Source organism: Atractosteus spatula, chromosome 26, assembly GCF_055471065.1.
Source record: "Atractosteus spatula isolate fAtrSpa1 chromosome 26, fAtrSpa1.hap1, whole genome shotgun sequence".
Classification (NCBI taxonomy): domain Eukaryota; kingdom Metazoa; phylum Chordata; class Actinopteri; order Semionotiformes; family Lepisosteidae; genus Atractosteus; species Atractosteus spatula.
The window spans coordinates 10,397,592-10,418,147 of NC_142731.1; the positions used below are offsets into that span (position 1 = coordinate 10,397,592).

General features: G+C 48.6%; 2 protein-coding genes across 2 annotated transcripts; one reads left to right on the top strand and one right to left on the bottom strand.

Moving 5' to 3' along the window:
* Window positions 1-307: 307 nt before the first annotated feature.
* Window positions 308-7,367, top strand: LOC148814848 (keratin, type I cytoskeletal 13-like). Its single transcript, XM_088906278.1, has 7 exons — window positions 308-700; window positions 1,522-1,604; window positions 1,984-2,140; window positions 2,250-2,411; window positions 2,654-2,779; window positions 4,683-4,914; window positions 7,309-7,367. The coding sequence occupies exons 1-7, from the start codon at window positions 308-310 to the stop codon at window positions 7,365-7,367; spliced, it is 1,212 nt and encodes a 403-aa protein (XP_088762404.1).
* Window positions 7,368-12,877: 5,510 nt separating this feature from the next.
* LOC148814849 (keratin, type I cytoskeletal 50 kDa-like) lies at window positions 12,878-18,124 on the bottom strand. The gene is made up of 7 exons (XM_088906279.1): window positions 17,563-18,124; window positions 15,927-16,009; window positions 14,843-14,999; window positions 14,269-14,430; window positions 13,906-14,031; window positions 13,393-13,616; window positions 12,878-13,148 (listed from the first exon to the last, which is right to left on the bottom strand). Exons 1-7 carry the CDS (start codon window positions 18,031-18,033, stop codon window positions 12,995-12,997), a joined length of 1,377 nt encoding a protein of 458 aa, XP_088762405.1. The 5' UTR covers window positions 18,034-18,124; the 3' UTR covers window positions 12,878-12,994.
* Between the last annotated feature and the right edge of the window lie 2,432 nt (window positions 18,125-20,556).

The window sequence follows — 20,556 nt, forward strand, 5'->3', positions numbered from 1 at the left end:
GCTGTCACCACTCGGAATCTGCGAGTTCAGAGCGATGGCACGAACAGCAGCACTGTCCTGGGGCAGAGCCTGCACACAGGTGTCACCAGAAAGGGCTCGTTTCTCCAGGGCTAGACCCCCAGAGCACATTCTTGGAGCCGAAGGACAAAACGCACATAAATGGGACAAATTGTTTCGGTGTCCAGCCAATGAGCACGGCCCGTCCCGATGACACCCCTCTGCGCGAGGCGTATATGAGAGCAGGGTGAGAGTGGTGCCGGTGCCACATCCTGACCCGCTGGACCTCCACAGCCTCTGATCCGACAGCATGAGCACCTTCTCGGCCAGAAGCTCCCACTTTTCGACTGGGGGGGCCACCAGCCCGCTCCTCCTCAGTGGTGGCGGGGGTGGCAGCCTGTCCTCCAGCAGAATGGGGGGCTGGGGCGCCCACGTTTCCTCCGCCAGCGTCCGGACCCTTTCCTCCTCCCTGGGGGGCCTGTCTCTGGGTGACAGCGGTGGCAACGCGGCCCTGAGCCACAACGACAAGGCCACCATGCAGAACCTGAACGACCGGCTGGCTACCTACCTGGAGAAGGTGCGCTCGCTGGAGGCCGCCAACGGCGAGCTGGAGCAGCAGATCAAGGAGAAGCTCGAAAGCCACACTGCTGTCAGCCATGACTTCACTGCCTACTACGCTGCCATCAAGGACCTGAATGACCAGGTAAGGGGGTTGCAAGGGGGCTCCCCAAGAAGGGACCTCAGTATCCTGAACTCTGCTGGACCAGGAACTGCTGCCCTGGAAAGTCCTGTGACGGCCACATGTCCTGCTGGGGTAGTGGGGTGCTGCAGAGGTGTTCATCAATATGGACCTTCCCTTAAGCAGCAACAGGGAGAGCATGGTGACATGTGGCCAGTTGAGGAAATAATTAAATCAGTGCAGCTCAGTGGGACATAGCACAGATGACCAAATTAAAGCGACCAACTGGCCCATGTAGGCTATCAGGAAGGTAGGAGCTGATTGATCTCAGATGAAACACTTCCTGAAGCAGCCCAGTTTCTTTCCAGACATCATCACATGTTTTTGAAGCACTTCTTCTGAACTTTCACTACAGCGTCCCCCTCGGGCCCCCCCCAGGCTTTTCAGTACTCGTGTGAGGGTCCCCTCAGAGTGGAAAATCTGGGGGGAAATCCAAACGCTATTTTTCGGGTGGGGGACTTTATTGATCATCCCAACTGGTCTGTATTCCCCACCTCTCCCAGCTGAATGAAGCCACACCAGGCAGATTGTCAAACCATTGTTTATTTTTCCACTTAAGCATATGGCTTCTAGCAGTCTTTTCCTTCATTTTATTGCTCATTGCTGTAGCGATCAAATACAATTACTATTTCACCCTCTCCAGTACGGGTGTGCATCTGAGTGCGGCCACATCATAGATCCGGAGAGAAATTACGTGCCTCGCTGTGGAGGACAAAGTCAAACAAATTTCTTTGGGATGCAAAATGTTCATGATCGCTGTGTTTCCACTGCTTCTTTCCACTCAGATCCATGAAGCCCGCCTGGCTCATTTCAAGACTGTTCTGGATATTGAAAACACCAAGCTGGCAGAAGAGGACTTCAGAATGAAGTGAGTATCCCCATTTGACAGACCTATTGGTTAACGATAACTCGTTCATTTGCAGTTTAGAGCTACCCCAAAAAAATGTTTATTTTGATTTGCTTGTCTTCTTTTAAAGCTTCTTTTAAAGAGATCCTTTCTCTTTGTTCCTCAGTCAAAAGCAGACCCATGCATGAGTGCCTCTTCAGTTCTCAGTCTCTTGTGTCCCTGCTCCTCTCACTGGCACAGTGTTGAAAAAATCAATCCCCTGAACCTTAAAGCATTGACGAGCTTTTAGCTTGGAATAGCGATGGGTTTTATTGAAAATGTCCCATTTTAGACAAGCTGTGAAGTCTAGTTCTGTGATTTTGAGCAGCCCGAAGTTCCTGACCTGGGTGTCCATTGACAGGTTCGAGAACGAGACCTCCATGAGGATGGTGGTGGAGGCCGACATCACCGGGCTGAAGAGGGTGCTGGACGAGCTGACACTGGCCAGAGCCGACCTGGATCTGCAGATCGAGGGCCTGAAGGAGGAGCTGGTGTTCCTGAAGAAGAACCACGAGGAGGTGAGAGCTGAGAGGAGGTGGAGAGCCAGGCCCCTGAGACAGGAGGCAAAGATCAGAGCAGGAACTCCAGGCAGTCTCTAACCCCGGACCTCTGCTACCATCTGTCCAGGAGATGGTGTCGGTGCGCGCCGAGCTGGGTGGCCAGGTCAATGTGGAGGTGGACGTGCCTGCTGGGATGGACCTGGCCAGTGCCATGGCCGAGATCAGAGAGCAGTATGAAGCCCTGACGGCCAAGAACCAGAGGGAGCTGGAGGCCTGGTACCAGGGCCAGGTAAGGAGCATGTGCCACAGTGCAACACACAGTGTTGAAGCAGAAAAGGAAGATCTGTCTCAGAGATAATGAGGGCAAACCGCTGGATGATTAATGGGGAAAGGCTGTTGTACTGAAGGCATATTTCACGAAGGTGCTCACCAAGGAAGAAAAAGTTCTGATTGTTACAGTAACTATGAGAGCCACATGCTTGTGGTCCACTGAAACGTGAGGACCATGCTCCCCCTCTGCTCCCCCTGCAGGTGGCCACAGTGCAGCAGGAGGTGACCGAGCAGAACGAGAGCCTGCAGAGCAGCCAGGGGGAGGTCAAGCAGCTGAAGAGCACCCTCCAGAGCCTGCAGATCGAGCGGCAGAGCAGCCAGAGCATGGTAAGGCACAACCCTCTGAGGCGGGAGCAGGGCGAGCCGGAAAACAGACCAGGATTCGGCAGGCAAGTTAGGGCTTACGAGGCGAGGACGAGCTGTGCTCACTTCCACGTCTCGGCTGCAGATGAGTTCCCTGCCAGGAGGAAAGACACAGACAAGAAAAGAAAGATCCTGCTGCCAGCAAAGTTGAAATGATAGCTGACTGAACTGCAGTGAATTCAAACAGGCAAGATCTCAGCTGAATAACCCAGGTCTGCCTCACAGCAACCTGCAGACCACACTGACTGAAAGGAAGGGCACAGAGGGGAGAGCGCAGGGTGATAGTTACACAATTCTTAAAACAGAACATTGGACCGCTTCAGAGTTTAAAAGGCTGGTTCAATCACATGCTCCCAGTGCTGTCTTACAATCCACACCACGGGGGTATTTGAACAGAATTCATGAGAAGATCACACTCTATTCTCATTCCCTTGCTCGTTTCATTTTGTCACCCCTCCCTTCACACCATCTTCGCCCCAGAGGCAGCTCGCTGGCTGGTCCCTCCTGAAAATAGGGGGTTCCGATATCTCCATCCTTACAGACAGGTTGCCGGTCTCCTCAGAAGGGGTGCTGAACGAATAAACCTCCTTTATTTAAATGTTGCCTCTAATTCAAACTCGAATTAGAGTTTGACCGAACAACTGATCTACGCTATGGGATCTACAAGAAGTCACCGTGAATCAATTAGATTGTGCCATTTCTCACCGAGGACGGGGCAAAATGGTCAAAACAGACTCCTAATTCCACTTGCGTGTATAAAGTCAAGCCTAGCAGTCAAGGACAGCTGTCATCTTTATTAGGACGTATCAGTGGGATATAGCAGACTTTTGCCATGTCCCTAAAGCAGCACTAAGCTCTGAGCCCTTCCTCCAGGATCACACGTTTGTGAAGTAAGCAGGAGTGTGTTTAAGGTGCGCGAGTATTCGAGGTTGTACCGTTATGAAAAGGGGACTAGGACACCCTCACCCGCTCAGTGAAAAAGCCTCCTGTTGTTGCTGCTCTCGCACTGCTGCTTTTCCAGTGGCTAAATGCACGCCGGCAGAGAATTGTTTTAAGATTTTTTCCATTCGCTGCTCACATTTTATTGAAATTGAATGGCATTTGGCCTGTCCCTGCACAAAGGTAGTGACAGTCCAAGGAAACATCACTCATTCATGGTGGTGGTGGAGGGGATCCCCATTCCCTGTAAAGCGCTTTGAGTGGAGTGTCCAGTAAAGCGCTATATAAGTGTAAGCAATTATTATAATTATTATTATTATTATTCTTGTTGAGGAGGGTCAACTCAAAATGAGCGAAGGAAAATGAGTAAGGAAAACATGGCCATACTGCTCTCAACGCTTTGCGCTATTAAATACTTCATCTTTCCATGTGCAAAATATACCATAGGTACTCAAATATTCATCGAAAATTGATAATCTGCTAATAATAGCTTTAGGTCAACACTTCGTACGTAGAATATATATGCATCTGAAGTAGTCAAATGTACTTTTGTTTTTAAATGAGAGTTTTAAAACTGTAATTTACTTGAGTATTTCTTTCTCTATTGCAACTTGCTATGACAGGTCACCATTCTGCAAGGAATTTGGGGTAACACCCTTCAGCAAAGTCTGGTCTGATGTGGACTTGCAAAAGGGGGAGGGAGATAAAGGGCTCACTGGGGGTGCTCATGAGCACCCCCTGTGACACACTCATTAGAAATGGGTCACCCCAAGCTCTTGCAGACCCTCGGAGGAATGCACATATAAAGGCCAGGAGAGCACAAGTGTGGCATCTCCCCAGGTGTTAAAAAAACAAAGGCCTTCCATTTAGGCCTATTTCAAATTTGGAAGTCGGGGTGGTGACAGCTGCTCCTTCCTCGACTCCACAGAAAGAGGCGCTGGAGGCCAGCCTGGCGGAGACACAGGCACGCTGCTCAGCCCAGCTGGCCAGCCTGCAGGCCGTGGTCAGCTCCCTGGAGGCGCAGCTCGCCCAGCTGCGGTCCGACATCGAGGAGGACGGGGAGGAGTACCGCCGCCTGCTGGACATCAAGACGCGCCTGGAGCTGGAGATCGAGGAGTACCGCCACCTGCTGGACAGGGAGGAGTCAAGCAAGTCCGAAGGCAAGTGGTCTCCACCCACTGCGCTGCCTGCATCAGCCTCTCTTTCAGTTCAGTACAGTTAGTGACTGATGTCACATGCAGGATATTTATATAGTGCCTTTAACAGTAGCTTCTCAAAGCGCTTTACAGTAAGAAGAAAAATGTACAAGGTGAGAGGAGATAACTAAATTAAACTAAATAAAACTCCTGGTGAAGAAGGTTTTGAGGCTGAATTTGACACCACCCAGGGAGGGTGACTCTCAGATATCCCTGGGTATAGAATTCCAGCACTTCAGGGCACAGCAAGAGAAAGTCCTGTCCCCACATAGGGTAGACGAGTCTGGGGGACAAAGAGAAGACCTGTCAGATGAACAAAGGCTGCGAGTTGGGGAGCAGAAAGATAAGTCAGACAGGTATGGAGGTGGCAAACCATGCAGAGCCTTACAGGCAAGCAATGAGGATATACAGTGGTGTGAAAAAGTGTTTGCCCCCTTCCTGATTTCTTATTTTTTTGCATGTTTGTCACACTGAAATGTTTCAGATCATCAAACAAATTGAAATATTAGACAAAGATAACACAAGTAAACACAAAATGCAGTTTTTAAATGAAGGTTTTTATTATTAAGGGGAAAAAAAAATCCAAACCTACATGGCCCTGTGTGAAAAAGTGATTGCCCCCCCTGTTAAAACATAAATCAACTGTGGTTTATCACATCTTTGGAAAGCTGAGTTCAATTTCTCTAGCCACACCCAGGCCTGATTACTGCCACACCTGTTCTCAATCAAGAAATCACTTAAATAGGACCTGCCTGACAAAGTGAAGTAGACCAAAAGATCCTCAAAAGCTACACATCATGCTGCGATCCAAAGAAATTCAGGAACAAATGAGAAACAGAGTAATTGAGATTTATCAGTCTGGAAAAGGTTATAAAGCCATTTCTAAAGCTTTGGGACTCCAGCGAACCACAGTGAGAGCCATTATCAACAAATGGCGAAAACATGGAACAGTGGTGAACCTTCCCAGGAGTGGCTGGCCGACCAAAATTACCCCAAGGGCGCAGCGACAACTCATCCAAGAGGTCACAAAAAACCCCACAACAACATCCAAAGAACTGCAGGCTTCACTTGCCTCAGTTAAGGTCAGTGTTCATGACTCCACCATAAGAAAGAGACTGGGCAAAAATGGCCTGCATGGCAGAGTTCCAAGACGAAAACCACTGCTGAGCAAAAAGAACATAAAGGCTCATCTCAGTTTTGCCAGAAAACATCTTGATGATCCCCAAGACTTTTGGGAAAATACTCTGTGGACCGATGAGACAAAAGTTGAACTTTTTGGAAGGTGTGTGTCCCATTACATCTGGTGTAAAAGTAACACAGCATTTCAGAAAAGGAACATCATACCAACAGTAAAATATGGTGGTGGTAGAATGATGGTCTGGGGCTGTTTTGCTGCTTCAGGACCTGGAAGACTTGCTGTGGTAAATGGAACCATGAATTCTGCTGTCTGCCAAAAAATCCTGAAGGAGAATGTCCAGCCATCTGTTCGTGACCTCAAGCTGAAGTGCACTTGGGTTCTGCAGCAGGACAATGATCCAAAACACACCAGCAAGTCCACCTCTGAATGGCTTAAGAAAAACAAAATGAAGACTTTGGAGTGCCCTAGTCAAAGTCCTGACCTGAATCCGATTGAGATGTTGTGGCATGACCTTAAAAAAGCGGTTAAGGCTCGAAAACCCTCCAATGTGGCTGAATTACAACAATTCTGCAAAGATGAGTGGGCCAAAATTCCTCCACAGCGCTGTAAAAGACTCATTGCCAGTTATCGCAAACGCTTGTTTGCAGTTGTTGCTGCTAAGGGTGGCCCAACCAGTTATTAGGTTTAGGGGGCAATCACTTTTTCACACAGGGCCATGGAGGTTTGGATTTTTTTTTTCCCTTAATAATAATAAAAACCTTCATTTACAAACTGCATTTTGTGTTTACTTGTGTTATCTTTGTCTAATATTTCAATTTGTTTGATGATCTGAAACATTTCAGTGTGACAAACATGCAAAAAAATAAGAAATCAGGAAGGGGGCAAACACTTTTTCACACCACTGTAAGCTTAGAGGTTCCTCTGCATGTGAAGATACAGACACGAGCACTGCGCACTGTGCAGTACTTACACTTCGAATGACAGGGCAGGAGTGGGTTTACAAGGTGAATCTCATGTCATGGTCCTGCGTCAGAGTCCTGCTGTGTTTTCCCAGCCTGTAGGGACAAGTGTCAGCACAGTCTTCATCAGAACCGCGACATTGCCAGAAACGTGTCCATTGAGGGGTTCCCTGAGAATCGGTCTTCAACTTAAAATCTGTATGTTTCTAAAGATAAATCTGCCACTAAAAATTAGAAGTAAAAAATTCTCGCTCTTTTCAGTGACCACAACTGCCACAGTGGTGACGAAGGAGTCGGAGGTCTCTGGGGCCGCCAAGTGATCTGGAGGAGCCGCACAGTCAGGATCCCCCTGTTTCCCCAAGAGGCTACTTGCGTGTTTCTGGACTGCTTAATAAAACACATCTGGCTGCTCCCATCCCTGCTGAGTGAATCGAGTTCTTTCTGTGCTTGCGAAGTCTCTGAGGAGACTTTGCAAGCAGTCTGCCTGGTGTCTCTGCTCATTTACCTTAAAAGCAATTCAAGAAAACTGTACAACGTTCAGATATGAAAGTTCAGGGGAAAATTGCCTTAGGCTATCCAGAGAGCAGAGCAGGGAAACTCCAGCGCTCTCTCCTTCCCTCAGCTGTAAAACTCAGGCATTTCAAAGTGCTTTTTATACCCTGGACTCAGCTTGAACAACCTCCTTTGCGACAGTAGATGTTGTGCTAGGGAAAGGGCAAATATATTCAAACCTTAAAACAGAATGCAAATTTGTCCAGCTGTCCAAAAATATTGCAGTGGACAGGGACTGGTCTGCTTCATAAAAATCCAAAGTAGCAGCAGGTGGACTGGAACAAAGGACAGAAGTTGCCCTGTATTCTATAAGGTTAGAGCGAATCCTGAGCTATTTGGCAGGACAGAATGTAGCAATACCCACAGGAAGGCTGCAGACTGAGGCCAGGAGGGGAACCAGTTTGTAGTAAAGCTGGTGGCTGGACACTCATCTCTCTGCACAGCTAGGACTGGCTTTCTTTACTTGCACGATGTTTTGTCAATCTCCCTAAAAGACACTCATTCACAATTTCCAAGTCTTCTCTCCTTCTGCTCCATGTAACTTCACACACCCAGTTCCCTTCTTATGTCTCCAGTCTCTGTTCTCTCAGAGCAGCTACTGGAGACTGCACCTCAAGCTCCACTGTCTTGGTTTGCAGGGCAGCAAAGGCAGAAGGTATTTGAGGGAGAGAGAGAGAGACTGAGAAGGTAATATTTGACAGACAGGTGTAGTTGTGGAGGAGTTCAGACATTTCAGGTGGTTCCAAGCCCTTGATATTTGGATATGAAAACTATACCTCACCTATCCCCTTGGGCACAGCGGTGAAACTGAACCGCAGCTTAGAACCGATTTACTTGACTCTGAAATATGCTTGCCATCACAGAAAACATTTTAAATTTCTCAATCAGTGAGCTGCAACAAGAGGCAGAGCCTGTCAACACAGAATATGAACGACGGTTCAACAGCTTTTTTTTCGCCAAGGGCAAAGATTCCTCAAAATGTCACTTAAACCACAAGTAACAGTCATACAGCTCCCTTTAATTTATGGAGCTGTTAATGTTATGATTTCACCATCTTATTGTCTCGCACTTCTGCTCTCTTATGCACAACGATGTCGCCCCAGAGCACGGGGGTTCATTGGGCTTGACCTCGGAGCTTCCTCCGCCACACCTGAAAATATCGTGGCAGGCCGACCCAAACCCGGTTCTGCGGCGAGACAGCTGGCAGGAGGCAGGTTTGCTGTTCGACAGAGGCAGAGCTCATTGCTCTGGGAGTTAGAGTACAGAAGCGGGTTTCTCACTGGGCAGAGAGGAAAGGGGGGAGCACAGTCTCCCATGACTTGGCACGTGGTGCAAAGAAGTCAAACAGTCGGGGGTCCCCCTTTTCTAGGCTACACTGGGGGGAAGCTGCTTTGGGGCGGAGCAGTGGCACTGTGGCTCAGGATGTGGCTGGAGGGTTGCCGGTTCAAATCCCGCAGCCGGCAGAGGAATCCTACTCCGTTGGGCCCCTGAGCAAGGCCCTTAACCCCAACTGCTCCAGGGGTGCTGTACAATAGCTGACCCTGCGCTCTGACCCCAAGCTTCTCTCCCTGTCTGTGTGTCTCATGGAGAGCAAGCTGGGGTACGTGAAAAGACAAATTCCTAATACAAGAAATTGTATAGGGCCAATAAAGTGATCTTATACACTTAAGGTCAGGGGGCAACAGCACAGTCCATAACTTCAGGTGGAGCAGAACCCAACAAGATTAAGCACACTACCCATTTATATTTCACCTGGTCATCACCATGAAGTTCCCTTCTCTGGACCCCCTCCCCATTCAATTTAGTATAGTAGTGTTTTATTTTAATTTTTTTTAAGTGTATTCTAAACAGACATGGAAAAACATCAGAATCACTGCTGGTGCTCTTGAGGTTGAGTCTTTCATGGCACATATTCCTAATTTAAAAGTTACCCCTGTAATGTTTAGTTACTGTCGGGGGTCTGTCTATAGAGGTGCTGCGAGCACATCTGAAGACCTGTACCTCTCTCCTCGCCACCTTCCACACCTTCCTGTCGCGTTTCCCCTCTGGGGCTTCTGGAGTGGCGTCTGCGCGCCCCCTTCTGGGAGAAGATTATACAGTTTCTCACCTCGTCGAGAGAATTACTTTTAGATGCATGCCTTTCAGGGCAATAGCCAAATTCTCAAGTTATTAGTTGCTCTTCTGTATGGTAATGCAGTTTCGTAATAAAGGTTTCAGAACTTTATATTTGAAGGTGGCGGCTCTCGAGTCTCTTTACAGCGAGTCTGCATTGGCCCCGAGATTCAATGTTTGTTCAGACGGTAGTTTTTCTGCCCAACAGACTGCTATATGCTTTGGCTATAGGCTCGTCCCAGGGTCTTCTCGAAAGGCCTCCTGTTTCCCGTTCTGGTGGTCGGCGGTGAGAGGCGAGTAGCAGCATCTCCTCGCCAGGTCGCGTGCTGTCGCAGATCCACGCCCACCCACTGCAGCCCGGGGAGGCGTGAAAGTGAACTGAGGCCGACAGACCCCGATGCTTTTAACCTTTCACGGTCCCAGTGAGAACCGTACCCTTCTCACCTTTCTGTTGGGTCCCAATACTCCCTATTAACCCGTCCTGCGGGCTGATCCGGTTTGGCGAGGGACACTAAGTCAACATGCAAAACTACCGCTCCTGCCACAGCCTCGATCTGTCATTACTGTCGTCTCACACAAGTCTGAACCGCTAACTTTAAATACAGTTTCCCCTACAAAAATATACCAATCTCCAATCTAATCCTCACCTCACCCACCACTAGAAAAGCGCGCTTATTTATAAACTTCTTTTATACAGAGAAATCAGCTCGCTGGCAGCTGGAGCCGATTGCTCTAATAACCTCGTGAAAATGCCAAGCCCTGCACCGCCCACTAGAGGACTAACGCAGTATTAACAGGCGGCGCTGTAACAAAGGCAAAGTCTGTTAACAAAGCTTATTCTGAGAGGACATCTGTTTCAGTCCAATACAAGACAAAGATAAACATTGCCATCAATGTAATTAATTACTTGACATTATTCGAGAGAGATATTTGCACCGGGGATAAAAGATTTCCTGAATCTAACTTTATCGTCTCCCTATGGAAGCCCGTTTTCGCCAGGGAGTAAAACAAAAACGCGCTGTGTTATCTCAAAATTCCGATTTAGTATCTCAGAATTCCGATTTAGTAACTCAGAATTGCGACTTAGTAATAACAAAACAATAACAATAACAAAAGGACAGACAATGAAATATGGGCTATTTCGAAGTCGCAATTCTGAGATACCATTAGCGCGTTTTTTTTTACTCCCTGGCGGAAACGGGCTTCCATATCTCCCAGATGGGAGGAGTATAAATTCACAGCAGAAGGGTGCGGCATGTACTCCATAATGCCCCTGGCCTTTTTTACAACCCTTTGTTTGTAGAGTTTATTTAAAATGATTTGATTTGCCCTAGCTGTTTTGTTATTTATTTTTCACTAATTTTCCCAACCTATTACAATGAATAGAACTGATGCTGTCAGTAAATACAGAAAAGTTACAACAGTTTTATCTACCCTAAAATATCTGTGTTTCTTCAGAAAAAAGAGATGCAGTTGTCCTTTTATGTAAATAGTGTCACAATTTTTGTCATTGACGATTTCTGCAGTCTGACTGTTGATTAATGTAGGTTGGATGTTTCCTAAAATCAATGACCAGTTCTTTTGTTTTCAAGGCATTTAACTTAAAAAAGAACTCATCATACCATTGAGTAAAATGGTTTAGAATGACCCATGATGGTTTTCTCTGTCCTTTCATACACTGACCAGTCTGAGTCATCAACAGACTTCATGAGAGGCCACCCTGTGTGAGCACCCTGTGCTCTTACAATCATTAGTGTACAAACTGTGCAGAAAGGGGTCAAAACACAGCCCTGTAGTGACCCAGTGGAAGTATCAAGAATACTTACACACGTAACGATTCGTCCAGTCTGACCTGTTGAGACCTGTTTGCTAAGAATCGTGTCATGTCATTGCTCAAACTGAAGTTCTTTGCTGAGAGTTTCTGTGCACGCGAAGGTTGTTGTCTTGTATTAAGGAGAACAAATCAACTAACTAATCAAATAAGACCCTTACAAAAATGTCTTCGTTTGATCAAGCTGCTGAGAGGGCAGACTGAACAACTCTGCGTGCAAACTGCAGGGGATCGCTGTTCTCCCCAGCCTCCTCACTGGGAGAGATGTGAGAGCAACTGGCGTGTAGCTGTCAAACCTACTTAGCCAGGTAGGGTTTGGAATGGAATTCACAGTAGATTTGAGCTGAATAAAAATATTCCATTGCTGACCTCCACAAGATGACAGAACCCTTCCACACACATTATCTGGGCCTGTCCACTTACAGTACATTACATTGTGCTGCACTACCAGCACATTGTGCTCATTTTAAAATAGATTTCTCCCATGTTGGGTGCTGGGAGATCAGCACTGTTAGCTGAGGTTTTATTCAAAACAGGTATAAAACACATTTATATTACTTGCCAGCTGTCGCCAGTATCAGCAGATAGGTTAGTAAACATGGCCTGCAAGCTTCCATATAAATCTACTGATATTGAGCTGAATACTCAATGTGCCGAGCTGTACCCCTAAATCAGCAGGGAAAAGATGTGGAACAAACCCCCTTCTTCTCCTTCCGTAGAGAAAGGAGCTCATGTCTGAGACAGCCAAGCAATAGAGCAGCCGGCATTGCAAGAGGAGAAAGGAGTCACTGCTCTGAGGTTGAGCTGCTGTTCTGACACTCTTTGCTGACTTTTGTAGTAGAGTTGCATGGATTTCCTGCATTTTTGCTGTGGTTTTAACCTGCCTGTACCATCTATCTGTTTTTTTTATAAAATAAAGAGAGGGGATAATTTGGAAATATAAGGACATCTGAAAAATTACACTGTTATTGTTATTGTGTTACTGTCTATTGTCTTGTCTTCTGTTCTATTTATATACTGCACCTGAGTAACTAATGAGAAACACTTTTCACTATACTATGCACCTGTGTAAGTATAATGACAAATAAAGTTGAATTGAATTGAATTGAATTGAAAAAGCAAACTAAAAATATCCCATAGATGATCTGCACTCTTCCACACACATTATGTGGGCCCGCGCTATCCCATCATGCCAGTTGTACTCTGCAGTCTGTTCTCTGTACTCTGTTTGCTCTGAATACCATAGTACCTTTCCATGAGCGAAAACCCTGACAAGGCACCAGCTTTCAAAAAATCGAAACAGGAAAGGAGCAGATTAAACACACGCTGAGCTACTTTCAACACCCAAAGAACATTTTTATTGCAGTAGTTTCAGCGCACAGATGACATTTCCAGTGGTGTTCTCTGGCCAGGAGGGGCAGCGGTCAGTGCTGTGCTGTTCCAGGGTGTCTCTCACAGCTTCTGCTTCAACTCCTGGGAGGACGAGCTGACCACTTTCCCATCCACCACCTCTTCCACGATGGTCACCACCTTGCGCGTGGTGCTGCTGGACGAGCTGCTGTCCTGGGACGAGCTGACCTTTGTGATATCTTTGCTGTGGATGATACTGGAGCACAAACGAGCCAACGGTCAGTATCTCAGTACCTCAGGGTGAGGTGTGTGTGAACTTCATTCAGAATGCCTATCACTGTCTAACCTGTGAATTCTCACTGAACTGGAGGTTTTTTACTTCTATCAACACACCGGAACTGTGAGGGTCATCTCCTCTGAGGCTTGACATGCTCTGATACAAAGAGGAACGATGAGGCCCGTCCCCTGTTGCTTGTGACCTCCACCCCTGCAGTCCTCACCTGCCACCCCCTTCTCCGTCCAGCAGGCGCCGGTACTCCGCGATCTCCATCTCCAGCCGCGTCTTGATGTCCAGCAGCATCTGGTACTCGGCGCCCTGGCGCTCCATGTCTGCTCGCAGCTGCATCAGCTGTTCCTCCAAGCTGCTGACCTGCATCTGTAGACTCATGAGCTGCGCAGAGTAACGAGCCTCCGTCTCTGCCAGCGTGCCCTCGAGAGATTGTTTCTGTGGGACACAAAGGGACAGTTAGCAGTGGAGTGTAAAAACAGAGGCAAGGGTCTTGAAGCCTGATGAAATGGAAAAACACGATAGAGCAGGATACAAACTGGAGTAAACAAAGCAGTATATATATGCTCAGTCTATGGCACACTGTCACATAGTTCCAGCTAGAGGGGAGTTAAGAGTTTGTGGTGACAAACACACGCTGGCACATCTACACAGAGCATTATAGATATGCCACAGATGTGGCCTCAGTCTGAGCTGTGCAGCAGTGTGTGGTGTCCTGTAGACTCACCATACTGAGCTGAGACTGTAGCTCGATCTCCAGCCCCTGCAGCGTGCGTCTCAGCTCTGTGATCTCTGACTTGCTGGTCTGTAGGGTCTCTGTGCTCGACTGCACCTCCTTGTTCAGCGTCTCAGTCTGCGGGGCAGGAGGGAGAAACAGCAGTGAGAGGTGAGAGAGACGCCTCTGTGCAAAACACACGGCCATTGAGAAATGAATAGGATTCCACTGCTTTGGCTGTTACAAATGTATTTCTGAATCTTCACACCTGCCAGTGTGGAAAGAAAAGCTGAGTGACATCAGGTGGAAGAGCTGCTGGTAATCATGAAAGTTTTACGGTGAGCGGTGATGGAGAACCACTGGGCTGTTGCTTACCTTGGTCTGGAACCAGGCCTCCAGCTCTCTGCGGTTCTTAGCTGCCAGAGCTTCGTACTGTTCCCGGATCTCAGCCAGGACCTTGTTCAGGTCCTCCTGCGGCGCAGCGTCCACCTCCACGTTCACCTGGCCAGTCATCTGCGTCCTCGCGGCCTGCAGCTCCTGAAACACAGGGGACGGGCCGGTCAGCGCCCTGCACCTGGTGCTGCGTGGACTGGCCTCATCAGCCATGAGCTCACCCCCTCCTGCACTCCGCTCAGCGCACGCTCTGCAGAGCCCACTGGCGCTCCTGCAGCTGTGCCAAGGCAAACTGAAGCAAGACACAGCACCAAGCCTTTACCTTACTGATTGCATCAGAAGTAATGCACTTCAGTACAGATGTACAATAAGTAGTTGCATCATTTAAAATGCTCAGTGATTACAGGACATTGATGCTCAAGCTTTGGGGTTAATGTCTTCTTGAAAACCATTTGCAATCACTCCTGTTGCAGACGGTCATACTTTCTTAGAAAGCCATGCTTGGCTGCACACGGGGTGTGGTTGGTTTAAGACCAGCAGGACACCCCACACCCACCTCCTCGTGGTTCTTCTTGAGGAACACCAGCTCCTCCTTCAGGCCCTCGATCTGCAGCTCCAGGTCGGCTCTGGCCAGCGTCAGCTCGTCCAGCATTCTCCTCAGCCCGGCGATGTCGGCCTCCACGGACTGGCGCATGGACAGCTCGTTATCGTACCTGCGGGCCACACGGAGACACCAGCACTGTCACAGACACAGCTTTGGGGGCAGGAAGGACAGATTGGGGCTGCAAACTGGGGTGTGGTCCTGCAGTTTTAGTAGATCTAATGGACTCCTTCTTGCAGAGCAGAAGTATCAGTTTGAACACAAACGTACTTCCCATGATACGATATTGCCCTTCTGCTGTCTGGGTGTGTGCACACCTCTCCTCCCTGCCTTGCTCAGTTTACACTACACTATGCTTATGAATCACAGGACAGTGACTGCAGCTTGTCTGTAAATCTACTGGTACAAAGGAGAAGAACTCAAGATTTGCTCAAGTTCTGTTTTGATCTGCATCCCAAACCCTTCAGGCTATTGCTAAGTGTGACTAACAGAGGTGTCACCTCTGTAAAATACCACCTTATGTAGCGAGATACTCAGTTATTTAACTGCTGTGTGATTAGTATTAGTGTATGCAGCGGGATCAACAGGTAATATCTGCTACAGAAGAGTTATGGTTCTCTCTGTGCTGTGCATACAAGCGCTCATACTGTGTAGAAACAGCATTGCTTAGCTCATGAAGCACTATATCATCTCACGAAGAGCAAACGTGATAACCATTAACCCGGCTGCAAACGCGAGCTCTGCCTGGCGGCTTGGCTACGCTCCCAATTGGAGGTGTCAGGGTGGATGAGACACGCGCCCTCTTCCCCCCAGGCTACACACACCCAGGAATTATGCAGAGGACAGGAAAATTAGAGGCTGGAGCAGAATCCAGCTCCCGACAAACAGAACTCCTAGATATCTATTTTCCTGCCTGTCTCTTTATGCACAGATTTTAAGGCTCGGCATCTGATGTTGAGTTTTTCATGTGTCCTCACAGGTGCTGAGAAGCGGGGCGCGCCCCAAACGCCCAGCGAGGCAAGGGAGGGGTGAAACTCACTTCAGCTTGAAGTCATCGGCTGCCAGCTTGGCGTTGTCGATGCTCAGGTAAATGCCTCCGTTGATACGGGTAGCATCCTGGATCTGCAAAGGGGGAGAAATTGCATCAGAGACATATTTCAGAACAGATTTTTCTTCTCAGGCTCTGAATAGTTTTTTAAAACATCTGCTGAGTTTGTGCTTTAACCACAGTTAACCCCTGCTTCTGACGCAGGAATGATACAGTCGGTGTAACAGCAGCATAACTAGACCCAGTGATCAGACTGGGGTCTGCTCCAGTGTGTGAGTGTATGCATTGCACAGCTGCAGAATGTGAAAATAAAAGTATATGATTTAACAAAACATGCAGGTTTTAATCAGGTTCACTTTGACTGCCTGTCTTGTCTTGCAAGTCTCTGGTCGGGGTTTAGGGGACAATGCTAACTCAGGATCTGTGCCCCTGAAATGCTGTTCACTCTTGGATAGCTTAGTTTGCCCTGAGGGGTGGCAGGAGAGGGCAGGGAGCTGCAGTGCTACTGCGGCCCACAGAACAGGAACAGCCTGTGGTGCTGTGTTCATGCAAATAAGGACGATAACTGTGCACCAGCTGGCACAACTGGGAGGGCGTGGGCGCATACCGGGGTACCTCAGGAGTCTGAGCCACAACCCAGCGCAGCCTGCAGACAGGAGGCAGATCGGGACTGGCATTGAGGTTTCTCATGGGCAGGGAGGGGTCATAAAGGACCAACCCGTCACTGAAGAGAGAGTCGCACACCGACCCAAGGCTCGTTCTCCTGCAGACCAGGTGAGCTCAATGACCACCGGCCTGAAAGATCTCCAGTGACCACAGGTCAAAGGCCACAGTATTTCACGTCTGCTTCTGCTCAAGTCCCATTCGGTCTGAGCGGTTTATTTCTCTTTCAGAGAAAGATGCATTGACACATCTTTAGATACTACTTTAGATAAAGGATTTGCTTTGCCTCTTTTTTTCTTTCTGTGAAACCGAGCACCGGAGGCTGTGTGGTATGATACAGACGATCATGACTGCCTCGGGCCTTTGGAAATTTTACAGTAGCACACGTTTTGTAGTTTTCCCATTGTCTACAGCAGGCATGTGCTTTGCATGGACCCAGTAAGGTGTCATGCCTCAGAACTCTGATTACTCTAGGATTTCACCTTCTCTGCTCCTTGTGTAGTCTTTCATTTGCTGTGGCTCAGTGCAGGTCAGTGACAGGGAGAGAGGACAGGGAGGGCAGTAACGCCTTAGACCTGTAAACTATGGACAGTGCCACACCTAGCAATTACTGACAACCACTGCTACAAATGAAATTCTCTTGTGCTTTTGAATCCTTTTTCTTTGCAACAATCAGTTCCAAACCCTCGACATGTTCAACCCTAGAGGCCTGTGGTGATCTGGGGCTCAATGCTGCCTGTGGACAGTTACCCAGGATGCCACACAGGGTCTGGGCGGCTTCAGGTCTGCACTGATATTGAACTTTTACTACAACACCATTGTCTGTCGTCTTAACAAATCAATACCTGTCAGGCACGCAAAGGAATCGTTTTAAATGCCTAGTGCATTGCGGTCAGGCTGCCCGATGCGGGTGTGGACTGTGGTACCAGCTGTGCGCTGGCACAAAGGGGCTGTGCGGCATTACCTTGCCCTGCAGGTCTTCGATGGTGGCGTAGTAGGCGCTGTAGTCGCGGCCGGAGGGAGAGGTCTTCTGCTCCATGAACTGGCGGATCTTCAGCTCCAGCTCGCCGTTGGCGGCCTCCAGCGAGCGCACCTTATCCAGGTAGGTGGCCAGGCGGTCGTTCAGGTTCTGCATGGTGGCCTTCTCGTTCAGGCCCACGGTGGACGAGTCGCCGGAGCCCCCCGCGCTGCCGTCCATCACGCCGGCCCAGCCGTAGCCAGCGCCAGCGCCGCCGCCGCCGCCGCCGCCGCCCCTGGAGGCCATGGAGAAGGAGGCCGAGGAGCTGGAGATGCGGGTGCCGGAGCCTCCCGAGCCCCCGTACATGCTGGCCGCCCGGCCGGAGCTGATCCGGCCGCCCCCGGACAGGGACGAGCCAGAGGAGGCCCGGAAGGAGCTCCCGGAGGACGCGTAGCCGCGGCTGCTGATGAAAGACATCTCGAAGCTGAGGGCTGGTGCTGTAGTTGGGCTCTGCTCTGCTGCAGGAGGAGAGTGACTGGAGCCGGGGTCTGCAGCTGCTGCTTATATCCTGTCCTGGCGAGGGGAGGGCAGGGCAGGGCAGGGGGGGGAGCTCCTCCCAGAACACCAAGAGCAGCAGCGAGAGAAAGGAATCAGCCTGCAGGGGCTTCAGGTGACAAGTAAATAATTCAAGGAATGAAACCAACAAAAAGCCTGCAAGTCTGTGCTGGAGCCGAAATACTTCATCACCAAACCTGTCATGGAAATGGTTATGGTTATGCCAATGAGTTCTCAAGTGCAAAACTTCAGTCTCCACATCTCCTGAAGAAGGGGGAGTCCGCACCCCAGAGTCCCTGCAGCTTGTGCAAGCAGAGCTGCTGCCTGACTGGACCAGCAGCCCCAGGAGAAACGTCCACTGCAGCAACTCACCCTGCAACTGAACCGTCAAGTCTGAGTTTGTTTGAACTCCTTGTCCTCGCAGTTCTGTTTTTAAAAGCCCTGTATAGAAGCAACAAGTCTGCCATGAATATGCACCCCATAAAATGGATACAGCATTTCTAGACAGAGAGGCAGGGATGCCACAGTAAATGTTGTGCACCCTGCAACGGCGCTGTGAGCAAAAATAATTTGATCTGTCTAATATGTTCGTAATCTGTAGCCTCATACATTCAGCCAGACTTAAATGGCCGTCAGTTTTGGTCTTTGTAACAGGAAAAGAATATTGATTATTCTCAGGATAAACTCACTACCTGTGAGTCAGTGTGGTTTTGTGGTGGGGAAGTAAAGTGGCTTTGTTACAAGACAGATGGACGATTCCCACATGTAGCTTTACCAGGCTGGGCACTGAGTGACGTTTCAGTCCGGTTCTGAAACATCGGGCTGCTCAAACCTGCGGGTCAGGCCACTGTGAGGGAGGGCTGTAGGTCCAGAGCTGGACCATTGCAGCACCATGCTGGCAGGTTAACCTCTCTTCAAATAGAACCCTGTGGTCAGTACACACTCCTGTACAGGCTGTGGTCAGTTCACACTCCAGTGCAGGCTGTGGTCAGTACACACTCCAGTGCAGGCTGTGGTCAGTACACACTCTTGTACAGGCTGTGGTCAGTACACACTCCAGTGCAGGCTGTGGTCAGTACACACTCCTGTACAGGCTGTGGTCAGTACACACTCCAGTGCAGGCTGTGGTCAGTTCACACTCCAGTGCAGGCTGTGGTCAGTACACACTCCAGTGCAGGCTGTGGTCAGTTCACACTCCAGTGCAGGCTGTGGTCAGTACACACTCCTGTACAGGCTGTGGTCAGTTCACACTCCAGTGTAGGCTGTGGTCAGTACACACTCCTGTACAGGCTGTGGTCAGTACACACTCCAGTGCAGGTTCTGGTTAGTACACACTCCAGTGCAGGCTGTGGTCACTACACACTCCTGTCCAGGCTGGGTCAGTACACACTCCAGTGCAGGCTGTGACCAGTCACACAAGTGTATCACAGCCTGTAAGAATGATCAATAAGTCGAGACATCAGAAATCTGCGTACTTTCTTCTAAAAGCTACACATGTAGCAGGTGATAGGTTTCTTATGATACACAGTGTACTTCACCATGCTTTGATATGCACTATTGTTACAAGCAAACTCCTTAGGGTGCTGGTATAGATTGCATACTAGGGTTCCTTGATTCAGGTGGAATCTAAATTCTCCACTCAAGAGCATGAGGATCTGCTGAGGGAACCAGCAGTATCAAAATATAAGTTCTTGTTTTTGTGATCACTGTCACAGTTTTAATCTTCACACTCTGGGATCATTGTGTCCACTTGAGAACTCTAAGCGGTTTCTCCATATAGTCTTCAGGACTTCATTTATGCTAGTGGTGCTTCTGAGATACTATTGGTCGCATGACTGTCCAGTAGGTATATTCTTAATTACACGTTAGAGTCCAGCAAAAAATAAATCACAAAATCTCAGAAGCTGTGGCAAATCCCAGGCTCCTATTCTTCAAAATCATCATGTTCTTCTTTCTGTCTCAGAGAAATTAAAGGGATTCCCATCCCAGCAGAGGCTATTAATGAGGATGTTCTTCACTCGTCCCAAGACTTGAGATCTCAATTTCACGCCACCTGCTTCCTCTGTCTCTTTTTTTTCCCTTTCCACATCGCATGCCTGCAGCGCCCCCTGGGTGGCGAGCAGACGTCCTGGCAAAAACTCCGCACGCCCAGTGACAATAAACTTTCTAACACATTTCAAAACAATCATCTCAAAGCACTTTGCTCTGTGTAACAAGCCCATATCACCATTGCATCAAATAAAACATTGTAAAGCCAAGGACAAAGAAGATACAGGAGAACTACATGTTCTGTGGTTATATTTAAGAGTGTGGCTGAGTCCCTAATATCTTTTAATACCTCATAATCTCCTGTATGTCAGCAGCAAAACAAAAGGCTTTCTCTGTTTGTGTTTTTTTGTCAAAGGGTTATCAGTTATCAGTTGTGGCTGTGTGGGTAAAGATTTG

Excerpts from the sequence above, each read along its gene's own strand:
- LOC148814848 (XM_088906278.1), top strand. The coding sequence starts at position 308 with ATGAGCACCTTCTCGGCCAGAAGCTCCCACTTTTCGACTGGGGGGGCC. Across the intron at positions 1,605-1,983 it reads GAAGAGGACTTCAGAATGAA|GTTCGAGAACGAGACCTCCA; the intron begins GTGAGTATCCCC and ends GTCCATTGACAG. Across the intron at positions 2,780-4,682 it reads GGCAGAGCAGCCAGAGCATG|AAAGAGGCGCTGGAGGCCAG; the intron begins GTAAGGCACAAC and ends TCGACTCCACAG.
- LOC148814849 (XM_088906279.1), bottom strand. The coding sequence starts at position 18,033 with ATGTCTTTCATCAGCAGCCGCGGCTACGCGTCCTCCGGGAGCTCCTTC. Across the intron at positions 14,032-14,268 it reads AGGCCTGGTTCCAGACCAAG|ACTGAGACGCTGAACAAGGA; the intron begins GTAAGCAACAGC and ends CCTGCCCCGCAG. Across the intron at positions 13,617-13,905 it reads TACAGTCTCAGCTCAGTATG|AAACAATCTCTCGAGGGCAC; the intron begins GTGAGTCTACAG and ends TGTGTCCCACAG.